The sequence below is a fragment of the Cucurbita moschata genome, unplaced genomic scaffold (genome assembly GCF_002738365.1).
Source record: "Cucurbita moschata cultivar Rifu unplaced genomic scaffold, Cmos_1.0 Cmo_Scf00004, whole genome shotgun sequence".
In the NCBI taxonomy this organism is placed as follows: Eukaryota; Viridiplantae; Streptophyta; class Magnoliopsida; order Cucurbitales; family Cucurbitaceae; genus Cucurbita; species Cucurbita moschata.
This window is the reverse complement of record NW_019268520.1, coordinates 5,877,436-5,890,714: the sequence shown is the minus strand read 5'-3', so window position 1 is coordinate 5,890,714 and position 13,279 is coordinate 5,877,436. Positions and strand designations below refer to the sequence as shown.

The 13,279-nt window shown below is 35.6% G+C and overlaps 2 protein-coding genes across 4 annotated transcripts; both read right to left on the bottom strand.

Moving 5' to 3' along the window:
* Window positions 1-1,150: 1,150 nt before the first annotated feature.
* On the bottom strand, window positions 1,151-3,450 carry LOC111441712. The gene is made up of 4 exons (XM_023078805.1): window positions 2,808-3,450; window positions 1,940-2,007; window positions 1,680-1,859; window positions 1,151-1,565 (listed from the first exon to the last, which is right to left on the bottom strand). The coding sequence occupies exons 1-4, from the start codon at window positions 3,334-3,336 to the stop codon at window positions 1,395-1,397; spliced, it is 948 nt and encodes a 315-aa protein (XP_022934573.1). The 5' UTR covers window positions 3,337-3,450; the 3' UTR covers window positions 1,151-1,394.
* Window positions 3,451-3,962: 512 nt separating this feature from the next.
* On the bottom strand, window positions 3,963-12,521 carry LOC111441710 (pleiotropic drug resistance protein 2-like). Of its 3 annotated transcripts, none has more exons than XM_023078800.1 (20): window positions 11,880-12,520; window positions 11,664-11,784; window positions 10,131-10,219; window positions 9,816-9,900; window positions 8,840-9,130; window positions 8,646-8,736; window positions 7,663-8,563; window positions 7,430-7,590; window positions 7,215-7,318; window positions 6,961-7,126; window positions 6,774-6,851; window positions 6,571-6,677; window positions 6,099-6,431; window positions 5,718-6,008; window positions 5,557-5,640; window positions 5,351-5,484; window positions 5,038-5,265; window positions 4,791-4,962; window positions 4,459-4,713; window positions 3,963-4,376 (listed from the first exon to the last, which is right to left on the bottom strand). In XM_023078800.1, the coding sequence occupies exons 1-20, from the start codon at window positions 12,233-12,235 to the stop codon at window positions 4,107-4,109; spliced, it is 4,317 nt and encodes a 1,438-aa protein (XP_022934568.1). In that variant the 5' UTR covers window positions 12,236-12,520; the 3' UTR covers window positions 3,963-4,106. The 3 variants fall into 3 exon arrangements, with proteins under 3 accessions (XP_022934568.1, XP_022934569.1, XP_022934570.1); XM_023078801.1 differs by having other exon boundaries at window positions 4,167-4,376; window positions 4,459-4,538; XM_023078802.1 differs by lacking the exon at window positions 3,963-4,376 and having other exon boundaries at window positions 4,459-4,550; window positions 11,880-12,521.
* Between the last annotated feature and the right edge of the window lie 758 nt (window positions 12,522-13,279).

The following is a 13,279-nucleotide window of genomic DNA, read 5'->3' as shown; positions in this document are numbered from 1 at the left end:
TCAGGAAAGAAAGAGAAATGAACGACGCGCGAGAGAAGGAAGATGGAGGGAGGTTAGATGACACGTGGACAGTCGTGGTACGTGGGTCCCGCATCCTAAGGTTTTTCCTCCATTTTTTACTATTAATTTTGCGCGCCTTTCAACATTCGATGCCAAGTTCTAAACCTATTTCTTGGAGAAAAAAAAAGGTGAAAGTACCATTTTAGACTGTTCTCAGTAGTTTTAAATTTCAGATTTGATATTAAAAATCCATAATTACATTAAAAAAAGGACAAATAATAATAAAGGTCTATTTCAGATTATAACCCCATTTAATTGTTGATATTAAAATATGTAGATATATATAGCACTATATATAAATTAATATTATACTAAATCTATAATGTAAAATATGTTAACTAATTGATAATAATTTATATTGAAGTATGTATTTAGTTGGTAATTATTATGTTTTGTTTCTAATATGTTCATAAGGATAATTGGGAGTGTTAATCATGAATAATTTTGTTTAAATAAAAAATTACATGTTATAAATACAGTGGATCAAACTATATTAATTGCAAATAAAAAAATACATCAATTTTAAATTATTTAAAATCAGATCATATTGTTACCTTAGATGTCAAAATTAATATAATTTAATATATTAAGTAAATACTTATACGGAATTTTAACTCAATTTTCCAACACTTTTATTTACCCAATAAAAATACGAAAATTAAATAAGTCACGAGAAAATGAACCAAAGTACCAAAATGGACTAAAAATATGAAGAATCTTAGTGAAACTTCTTTTTTGAAGTAAAATACGTACAAAATTTAAGAAGCTATTATGAGGGAAAAAAATGATTATAAAAAGAGGGAAATAAAAAAATGTTTAATGTGTTGTCGAAGAAAACAACTCATGGAAAAAGGTGATGGATCACGTGACTACGTGGGTGTCATTTGTGGAAGGCTAAACTTAAAGGCATAACATATTGCTTATTTACAAATAGAATAAATTAATAAAAATAATCGCTAAATTTTATATTTTGTTTAGAAAATATTATTAAATTTTCAAAATTTTAAATAATACCATTAAACCTTTTTAAAAAAATACATAATAAATTAATGCTATTGAGTAGGATTTTTCTAAAACATAGACGGAGACATTGAAAGAGAACTCGAGTGTCCATATCTTCTTTAATGGAAATCAAGAACAAAGAAGGAATATGCTGTGCCAATAATAATAAATCCAAATGACCCTTTCAATTTCCACATGATTTTTCTAAGTAAATAGGAAAGTAAATACAATTACACTCTTACCCGCCCGCTCGTTTGAATAACAAATATCGTTTCATGGGTATGAATATTAAGCCCGCCCGCCCGCCCGCTCGCCCGCTTCCCCGACACCGATCACTGTTTCGTGTTATCAATATCACGCACAATTTTCATCGATGGAAGCACAATGGCAGCTACAGGGTTATCTTTTAGGCCACCACCTTCATCAATGATGAGTCTTAAGCCATCAATATGAAGCTTACCATGGTGTCCACTTACAACGATTGTTGGCTTCTCAGACAGTGCCTGCAAGGAACAATCCAGATGCCACAGATTTCAGTGAGTTTTTAAGGATCAAAGGCATTTAAATTCATTGAAAGAACAGCATGAACTGAGGTGGGTGTGACTTTGAGTACTCACATTTGGGATATCCCAAACGTTTTTCCTCCCACTAAGGCACTCTATCTTGGGTGATTTGGTGTCTTTGGCTTTCAAGGAATTCAGTTGTTCTTCAACATCTTTCCCTCGCTCTAAACCGGCGTGGACGGCTATCAATTTATAGTGTTTGATGCCTTCCTCTGTCTCCAAACAGATATCATCCTGGAATCAATTACTAAGATCATCAGATTCATTTTGGTTATATGTTTTGAATGTGGTTTACTTGAGAGTGGGAGACTTGCCTCTTCATGTACCCAAGCCATATTGGAAAGGAACTTCTTGTGTTCATCAGGCACTGCCTCGACCAAATCTGAGAAAGAATGGTTACATTGTTTAGTTGGATACTCAACTTATGAAACAAGAACAAACTTAAAAAGCTAGTTATAAATTATAACCAGAAACCTGCAAGAATCTCTGCAATTAAACACATAAGTTGTCTTTGTTATGCATGGGAGTTCTATCAGGAAGTTAGTACGGGCAGAAGATGGTAGCTAGTCAAAGTGTCCACCGCTTCCTTCATTGCCTTTGTGAGATCCTACATCGGTTGAGCCTCCTCAACATTTGTTATAAGGGTGTGAAAACCTCTCCTCAAAAGACACGTTTTAAAACCGTGAGGTTGACAACGATACGTAATAGGCCAAAGCGGACAATATCTGCTAGCGGTGGGCTTGGACTGTTATAAATGGTATCAGAGCTAGACACTGGGCCCGTAAGAGGATGGATTGTGAGATCCTACATCGGTTGGAGTGGGGAATGAAACATTCAAGGGTGTGAAAACCTCTCCCTACGTACGGGTATTATATCAATCTTAATGCAACTTGCCTGTTCTTCACAATTTAAATTTACTTCTTATCAGTTCCTACCAAAAAAACAGGGCATCCATTGTTGTGCATAGATCAAAACCTCAAAAACCTGTTCAAGGAAGGGTCCATGGGGGATAAAATGATATCTATTCGAGAGAGGTATGGGTTTAAAAATGTTCAAGAGCCAGAGCTAATCCTCAGTATCCAAAGCTTTGTTCATCAAGAATGAAAAGGAAAATTCAAAATGCAATGAATTCAAGGTAACATTCCACCAATAAGTAAAGGAAAAGGAAGAAGAGAAGAATACCTGCAGAGCCATGAGGAACACCATAGGACTCAAATGTCGGTCCAGCATCATAAATGGAACCCTGATATTCAGTCCCCTTCGCCAAATTGGTTTTCACCGTAATTTTCCCACCCCATCTTCTCCCTTGCAAATGCATATTCTCATACCCCTTACCTCTGAACCACCCTTCTCGCTTTTCGTTCTCCTCGAACTGCGTCCACGTATCCTTAAAAGCCGATCCATCGGCCGGAGGAGGCAAAATTCCGAGGAAAGCGGCGAACGCAAAATCGTGATTTCCGGCGAGGAAAACGTGCTTCTGGCTTGGATATCTGGAGGGTAAATTGATCAAGAAATCAATTACTTCTCGGCTATTCGATCCCCTGTCGCAATAATCGCCTAAGAAGATTATGAGAGCGGAATTGAAATCCGATGGCTCAATGGAGGACTCGAGATTCAACCATAAGTTTCGAAGCTTGGTGATGTATCCATGGACGTCGCCAATGCAACAGACTACTCTGGTTTTCGCCGGATTTTGATCGGAATGCGACATCGGATTGACCACGAGACGCTGTGGTGAATTGCGTACGGCTGAGGCAGCTGGTATAAAATTATCCCTTATTAGGATTTTTATTTTTTATTTTCTAGTCAAAGAGGATTTAAAGAAAATAATAATAATAAATCAATTTTTGGTTTTGAACTATTTCGAAGAGCTAGTTAAATCATGTTCATGGAACAGAGCAAATTTTGTTCCATGTATTCAAATTACATATGTGGTCGAACATAGCTAGTTGGATATCACACATGGGTTAGATGGAACTCGCAGACATGAATTTATCATTACAACACGAGTTTCGTTTGATCAAACTACTATCTTTTTCTTCCCCATGTCAACATCTTAAAAAAATCCATATGATATTCCCTTAAACTCGTATACATAATGCATGAGTTTAATCTTTAAAGTTTGTGCTAATCGAAGTCGTCCCACTTTCTGGACAGGTTTGTGGGTCAATGTTTTTGTCTACCCCGACTGGCAGCAGCTAGGTTTTTTCCTAAATCAAAAGCAAAATGGTCTACCTCCCGAGTCTCGTCAAGCAATTCGACTTAGCGAGAAAATCCGGCGTCCCCAAAGCGAGCGGCAGAAAAACTCTCATTTGGTCACTATGATGGGCACAAAGATGAGCAAGCAAAGGGGGTACTACCATTTGGTTTCCTCATTTATTGCTCTAAAGTAATTGATTTCTGTGGTACAAAAGGGTATAGTATGAAGGTAATGAAGTAAGAAATTTGACATGAGAGTGCAGAGGACACTGACAGGATTGGCTATCTCTTCTGGAAGTTGAAGAATTTGATTCCATAGGCAAACACGAAGAAGAAGACGAGAACCCAGACGACATGTGCTATGACCACGACAGGGATGAAGTCGTGGTCGTACCCGAAACCTTGCTTAAGGAACATCTTTAGTCCTACATTTCCAAATCCGGGTATCTGAACAGGAATATCTTTGTCACCAACTTGAGAAGCTACAATGCCATAAATTGTCCAAGCCACAGGATTAGCCCAGTAATACCACCTCCACCATATGGGGATTGCCTACAAAAGTGTTGATTTAACCATGAGTTTCACAAGTTCAAAACTATCCGAGTTCGAGATATCGAAATTGGACGTTGCATACCGGTCGAGGAATAAGAAAACCAGTGAACAAATTCCAAAAGCCAAGAAAGAAGGACATGACCACGGCTGCAATGTGGTGGCCTGGAGTCACGGCTACAACCATCATCCCATACAGTGTGAAGTATGTAAAACACATAAGAACCAAGTAGCAGAACAGCAAGAACTTCCCCACTTTCCATTCAAATCCAATCATACTATAAATAATGACACAATAAATTAAAGATTGAACAGAAACATAAACAGTCTCAATTGCCACCTGCAGGGAAAAAAAAAGGAAAAAGGTTGAATCTTTAGTTAACTTATTCGTGATTAAGCTTTTGGGTCGAGTGATACCTGAGCAAATGCATACGGCAAAGCAGAATACATCCCGGCAGCTCTTTCTCGATAGAAAACCGTTCTTTCGATAGCAACCACGGACTGCACAGATGAAGCATTGGTAGCTCCAAGGAAGATGACAGCAGAATATATAGCACCCATAACATTTAACACATCTTGTTCTTTGGCTCTGAAAAAACATAAAAGCATCAATAAAGTAGAATGTGACAAGAACACAGAGTAATACAGGTCAGTGAAGCCTTACAATTTTTGTCCCTTGTCCCAGAAAATTAGACCAAATAAGATACCAATAACTATTGTAATGAAGAAGCGTATGGCATTGTATTGAGGATGTCGCCAATACGAGCGATGTTGTTTCCAGAAACAAGCTTTGCATTGAGAGAAAAACGATTGTGAGTATTCGGTTGGGAAGTTTAGGTCTTTGGACCCTGAAGCTGGGGTACTAAGCTCCAGTATAAGTTCTTGGTTCCTCCTGAAACAAGAATTGGAGTGTTAAGAAAAAAAAAATGATGGAAATTCAAGAACGTTGTGTGAACTTAAAGCACAATCATACATACTGATAAGCTGGAGATTTAGCAAAAGTCTCAGCAAGATTAATATTAAGTTGAGCCTCAATTTGAGGAGCAGTAACCTCAAGCATCCATGTAGCTGGATTCTGACCATCTTCAATCTTTGGAATCCCTGGAATAGCCTGTCATCAAACAGCCACCAAATTGAACATTTGGGTAGAAAATGGAAAAAGAACCGAAACAAATATACTCACCTCAAAATATTCAATGAGTTTGCAAGATCGCTGACCAAGTGGTCCGGCATAGATCATTTGTCCACCATGTTTCAAGAGCAGTAGCTACATGAAGCATTGAAGTTTGGAGAATTAGAAACGGTGTAGCGACAAACAATCATTTAGAGTCTATTCAATAATACCTCATCAAAAGCTTCAAAAATGTCTATGCTTGGCTGGTGAATTGTGCATACAACGGTTCGCCCAGTATCAACTGTATTTCGCACGGTACGCATAACAATGGCAGCAGATCTAGCATCAAGACCAGAAGTTGGTTCGTCCATGAAGATGATTGATGGATTAGCAATCAACTCCACTGCTATTGTCAATCTTTTCCTTTGTTCGGTTGAAAGACCATCTACTCCTGGAAGCCCCACTAAAGCATTTCTCAATGCATCTAATTCTATTAGTTCCATAACTTCTTCCACAAACATCTACATCAACGAAGATTAGTCATATGTTCGACCACATTCTGCATCAACTGGAGGCATAAAGCTGCAAAAGTTTCTAGTGGGAGAACATACCCTTCTTGTTTCGGTATCGACATTGGAGGAAAGGCGGAGCCAAGCAGAAAAGAGGAGAGACTCGTAGACCGTAACGTGAGGCGAATGAATGTCAGTTTGTTCACAATAACCACTTACTCGAGCAAAGGTTGATTGCTTCTTTGGGTAACCAGAGATGCATATACTTCCTTCAATATAACCGCTGGTCTTTCTTCCAGCTAGTACATCCATGAGTGTAGTTTTCCCAGCACCACTAACACCCACAAGAGCTGTTAATACCCCTGGTCGAAAAGCTCCGCTGACATCGTCTAACAGTTGAAGACGATCTTTCTCAATCCCGTGCATCTTCATTTCCTAAATGGAAAGACATTGAGTTTAATGATCAAGTAGTATCAGCCACTTTGTAAAATTATCCATACAAAAACTTGGAACTTGTTTGGAAGGACTTTCTAAGTGAATCCAAACAGGCTCTTACAAATTTGAGTTAACTTACAGTAGGCATATCCACATAATAGTTAACATGGTTGAATGCAAGTGAAAGTGGCTGGAAAGGCAAAACCATTCCTCCCCTTTGCAATGGATCTAAATCAGCTACTATTTCTGAAGAGTTGATGAATCATAGTTAATGCCTATGGTTTCTCTTTCAATATCAAAGCTCTCACTAAAGAAAATATAACTACAAGTCAAAGATCAAACCTTGTGCATTGGACCTATTATTTTTTCTTTTCTTCTTGTCTTCATCCATGCAAATGAGAGCCTTTGCATCGGCAAGCGCTGAAAATAGTTTCAAACGGATTAATACCGTAGTAATGATAATCATCATCATTTGAATGGACAAATCAAATTATACTCTTAAAATAAATGAAGGGTTGAGATTATTTACGATTCAAGTAAGTCAAAGCTATTGTAAATAGAATGTTGAAGAGAAGATTAAAGCCGAAAAGTGCCGCAATGCAAATCCAGTACCAATTTTCTTCCTTAAAGAAACCCCTACTTGCAAGGAGCACTTTCCCAACAGTAGGTTCATTAATTCTATTATCTGTATTTTTCTGCATTAGGCAAGTATGCTTTTGAGTTATTATGATGGAAAAAGGAACATATAACTAAATTTAATGTATTTTTCAAGCTAAGATTTACCTTGCTCCATCTTTCATCTAGGAACTCATTGATGACAATGGCATTTTGTCCATACATCATGGGAGAAATGTAAAAGCCCCAAATTATCCATGGCCCGATGTTCTCTATGCGCACAGAAGGAAAACCAAAATTTGGCAAACAAAATATTTTCATCCACTAGAGTAGATGTTGTAGAGTCAAAGTTTAGCCATAAGAAAAGAAGAAAAATCACTTACCTCTGTCAATAATGAAACCTCCAAGCAAGAAAACTATTAAAAGAGCAAAGGTGCCCAAAGTACTTGCAATAACTAGCGCTCTTCCAATAGCAGCCATAAGTCTAAATAGCGATAGAGCTGCTTGATGAGTGGCAAAGAAGGCCAAAAATTGCTTGAAGAACCTAGAGATTCAATGGCCAGGTAAGTAAAGTTTGTTTTTGTTAACAAATGAGAAGGAAAGGAAATATATATACCTACTAGGAGCAGGAGCAAACCCAATTGTGTAATAAGTTAGAAGAATCCATATCCCTGATTCTGCGAGAGATAGAGGAATTCTGAGGAGCCAAATAGGCAAACTGAATGCCCAGGCAGGATAGAACAAGAAATCCCTCTGTTTAAAGAACACTGGAAGCCTGAAGAGAGTGAGAGCCATTTCTGCCATTCCATTAAACATGATATTCATGAGGCTGAAAAACAAGGCTCCAAGGAACTTGCCTCCACCAGTTACAGTGCCCACTTGCATTTCAGACCTCAGAAACACAGTCATAGCAATGATGGACATGATAGTGATCTGGACCGTCTTGAACACATAGATAAAAGCATTTCTCTTCATTAGCAGTACCTCTCTTGAATAGCACGCCCTGAATAGCTCCCACTTAGATAAACCATATTTCTCCATGACTAATGCAGCTGGGTGAGCTCTAGATTTGTCATAAGGCACATCAAGATCAGAGGCAAGCTGTTGGCCAATGCTAAAAGACTTGAATCCTTGCAAAAAATCAGGAACAGAAATGAATCTATATGATTGGTTTTTTTTATACCAATATTGTTCTTGGTCCCCTTTTGATGTCACTTCTTGTAAAAAATCAGCAACTCCTTTCCTTTCTGGGCATCTAAAACCCATAAATTCAAAGAATTCAAGCACTTTTTCTCTCGGACCTTGATACACGATTTGACCTTCTGAAAGCAGAATGATATCATCAAATAGATTATAAGTTTCAGGAGCTGGTTGTAGCAGAGATATGACCATCGTTACATCCATTATATGAACCATTTGCCTCATGGATTTGCATATCTGAAATGTGGTGGAACTGTCTAAGCCTGTTGATATTTCATCCATAAACAAAGCCTTAGCTGGCCCAACCAGCATCTCCCCTACACACATTTTGTCCAAACTTTTAATTAAACTTATTGCACGAAACTGTAAAAACAACAAAGAAAAATGAATATTCTCAACCTGTAGTAACCCGTTTCTTCTGGCCACCAGAGATTCCCCTCCTCATTTCATCACCCACTAAAATATCAGCACAAACTTCCAACCCAAGTATCTGTTCAAAATTTACTTTGCAAGTCAGCCCAAAATATGGACAGTGTGAAAGTAAATGGCCTAGAAATGTAAGAGAAAAATGAAGACTTGTTGAAACTGCTAACCTTGAGAACATAATCTGTAACCAAACTTGCTTTTTGGCCTGAAACAGAGATGGCCTTCATGAAGGCATCGATCTCAGGGTCTGGCTTAATGCCTGCTTCTTTCTCTCTTCTTGTTAGCTCAGTCAAAAGTTGATATCTTGTGCCAACGCCCAAGCAACGACCAGAGAAATCTAATGTCTCTCTCACTGTCATCTCTCCACAATGAAGGTCATGTTGACCGATATAGGCGCAGGTTCTTTGAGGCACAAACTCATGTAGTTCATGTCCGCAATATGTCACTTTTCCACTTTCCTATTAACATTTTGCGTATCATTATTTTGCTTTTCTGCTTCAACTTTCAAATGTGTAGCCTCTCAACTTTCTCATAGTTTCTTTAAATACTTTACAACATAAAAATCATTGGTTGTTGTCAATCCTTTTATTGATTGTTTACCATAAGTTTGAATCAGTTTTGGAATTAAAAACTTGATCTACCACACAACTTTAAACATTCACACGGGTAACCATAAGCATAATTAGCATAATTTGATTTAGGTATATATCTTCAACTAGAAAGTTCTGTGTTGCACCCCTTCAAAGGAGAACAATATCTGCTACCGGTGAGCTTGAATTCTTATCCGAGCCAAACACCAGGCAATATGCCAGCGAGAGCGCTGGGACCCAAAAAGAATAGATTAAGAGATCTCACATCAGTTGGAGAGAATAACATAACATTCCTCATAAGGATATAAAACCTCTCCTTAGAAGACGCATTTAAAAATCGTGAGGGAAAGCCCAAGAAGGACAGTATTTATTACGGGTGGGCTTGGGCAAAGAATCCTCCCTTCCCTATGTTAACTTTATGAGGTGGTCGTGCTTATGTTGGATTTTTTAGATAATATTTTATATACACTTCGTGGGCTAAAACAAATCATGGGTTTGATTTATTAAAACAACATTATGAAAGAAAAAATCACCAATGTATTGAGTTCAGAACCTTCAAATTATGATCGAGTTTCCCAGAGAGTGCCAACAACAGCGTAGTTTTCCCAGAGCTTGGAGGACCCAGAAGTAATGTCATCCTACAAATGAGAAATTAATGTCAAAATTCAATTTACCAAAACCTTGGAAACAGGCAACTGTTTCTTAGGACAGATTAAAAAAAATAGTGACAATAATTTAAACAGTAAGACTTTTTTTTCTTCCCCCGTTTTTAATATAACAAAAATACTTGAACCTCTGGCCTTCATTATAATAAGAACTTTATTTTATTAAATACCTCAAGGAAAAAAAATATAAAAATTATCAGTACCTTGAAGGTTTGATTATTCCATTGAGACCTCTAAGTATATGAATTTTTCTCTTCTTGGACGGAGCCAACCCTATCAACCCAAGCAAGCTCTGTTTTTCATAACATTCAAAGCAAAAAATAATTAGAACATGAAATTTATTTATTTTTATCACAAATTCAAAATTCCCATCATTTTTACTATAATTCATTATTATTATATTTTTTAAAAAATATATTAGAATTTACTTTCTCTGTGATTTAAAGATCTAAATAATATTCCTTGTTTTATTAGATTATTAAGCCTTCAATAATAATTAAATTTCGGTTTTTCAATAATTTTTCCCCCTGATAATATGGAAAAGGAAATGAAAGGACAATAGTTCTATTAAGGATCGCATGTGAGATGTCTAGAAACTTAAATTTGGGTATTTGGTCATTATGGGAATTAAATCTGTGACAGTTTGATATACATAACATTAAATATAAATAGTAAAATCAATAAATAAAAAGGATTTAATTTTATTCATATGTACGAAAATAATCAATGGAAACAATATCGAATACCTAATAACGAAGTAGTCGACTAATATTATACATAAAAAACAAATAATTATAAAAATAAACAATTAGCAAAATAAATATGGACACGTGGATCAAAATTCTTTATTTCAAGAGTATGCTAAATGGTTGATTAATTTAAATAATACCAAAAGACAATAAAATTATTTAAATTGACACTAAATAATTCATTAATCATCTCCACATTAAGATAAACAAATAATTGCCCCTTTCTTCCATCACATGTACTTTAAGATTAATAGCTAATTCCTTAAAGAAAAAAACTAATAAATGATTTTCTCTCTCCTCTTTTATTTCCGAAAGAATAATTTCGTAGCTGAAATTATTTATGATGGGAAATAAATTTTAAAATGTTTATTTTAATCCATAAACCGATTAAAAACAACCCTTTAGGTCCTTATTATTTATCTAATTTTCATGTTCAAAATTACGTCATTAATTTATTTTTCAAGTTCATAAATTAAATAGACTTTTTGTATAGGTAAAAATAGAATTAACTATTTTAAAAATAATTTCTCGCGTAAACATATGTGAGAAATAATAATCTTTTAAAGTGTACCAATATTTTGTCTCAGTTTTTTTTTTCGGCCTAAATATTAAAGTTTTTTTAAACTTAAAATTTTGACTTTTTGATGAATAATATTTATTTTTTCTTTTTAAATCATTTAAAAGCCTAGGGAGTAGGTGCCAAGTGTTGAAAACGGGCTGTAGCCTTCTCCATTAAATATAATTTAATAATAACTTTCAAAATTAAAATAAATGTGGTGCCTAACTTTAAGCTAATTTTCAATATCTTTAATCTCTTAAAATTTTATATTTTATTCATAATACAGTAAATAATAGAAATTTTATGCTATTTTTAATCAAATTAAAAAATAATGTGAACTAATCGATTTTTTTGTTCAAAATAAATTATTATAATGTTGTTTCTTGAATAAAAATAAAAAATAATCGAATATGAAAATGGAAAAATACCTCGAGCGTGTTAAGTGCAGCGTTGAGCACAGTGGGCAGAGCTCTACTTCCAACGTAAACGTCCCCTTCGACTGACAAATTCTGGAAACGAACTTCAATTTTGGGTGTTTCAATCCCCACTCTGCATATCACGCAACCACACAGCTTCAGTTTCAATTTCAATAATGGCGTTTTCCGTTTCTTCCTTTTTTTTTTAGGGTTTCGGATTCTTCTTACCTATCGCTTCTCTCTCTGATCCGTCTCAGAAACTTCTCATTATCTTCTTCCACAACCTTCACCACGCTTTCCATCAGCCGTTTCCTCTCCTGAAATCCCAACGCCGTCACATCCACTTCCTCATGAACCACGCTTCCATTCTCCAGAACTTGCCGAAGCATTCCCTTCCTCATCCGATCGTACGTCGGAAGCCGCTCTATCGCCGCCCATCGCAACTCTTCCTCATCATCCATTCTTCCGCTTCTTGTAAACACGTCCGCCTGCGACTGCCATACTTCTCCTACGCTAACCGACGCCCAACTCCGCCGACTACTGGCTATTCGGCCTAGTTCCTCCCTTGCTATTCCCGTATCCATAAGTTCCTCGAGGCACAAACCTAGCGCATTGATCGACAATGGATAAAAGAAAACGATCGATTCATATACGAGTATCCGGCATCATCTGACTCATCTCCTTCGATTCTTCCGGCGAGAGTAGAACCCCGGCGGTCTGAGATAATGAAATTTAAGGTGGGGCGGCAGAGGGACGGGGAGTATAAGGGAAAGAGACGAAGATTTAATGGAAGGAAAATAAGGCGGTTCAAATCCATTTAATGGAAGAAGTTTCCGACTCTCTTATTTGAGGCCGACGTGTTTCTGTTAGCTGAAAACCAACTTATATCGGTGACTTCCTATTTTTCCAAATAATTTTTTTTCCCTCTTTAAATTGGTCTTAATCATTCAATTATTTTTATTTTTAACTGATATATATATATATATATATATATATATATAATACATGGCTTTGTTTTAGTTATTTCTTATTTATTATTAATCAGATGATTTGACACCACATATTATTTTGTTTTTTTTATTAAGATAATTAAAATTGTTCTCTTTAAATTGAGATTTACACAGATGAATTAAATGAGATTTTTTAGTGAAAAATTAATGATTTAATTTAAATTGTATGCTTTTTGAAACAATTAAATAGGCCAACGATCTATTAACACATAATTGAAAATTCAATAGTCTATTAAATAATTTTTAAATTTTAATGATTTATTAGTTTAAGAATTAAATATGTAATTTATCTTAAATCTTTCAAGCATTTATTTTGAGTTTTCTAGTGGTGTCCTCTAGCTTAACCTACCTTAGTCTTAGGGGTAACGTTATTATTTAATTTTATTAAAAAATAATAATTTTCACTATTATAGTTTAATTACCCAATAATCAAATATTACAAAATTTAAAAATACAGACTAAACCATATAAATATATATATATGTGTTAAAATTCAAGTAGCATGGCTAGATCGATATATCAATGTCGCAATATAATTTCGATGAGAGATTTTCAAAAGGGAAAAAGACAGCTACAAAATTGTTTTTGATTTAACAAAAAAAAAAAAAAAAAAAAAAA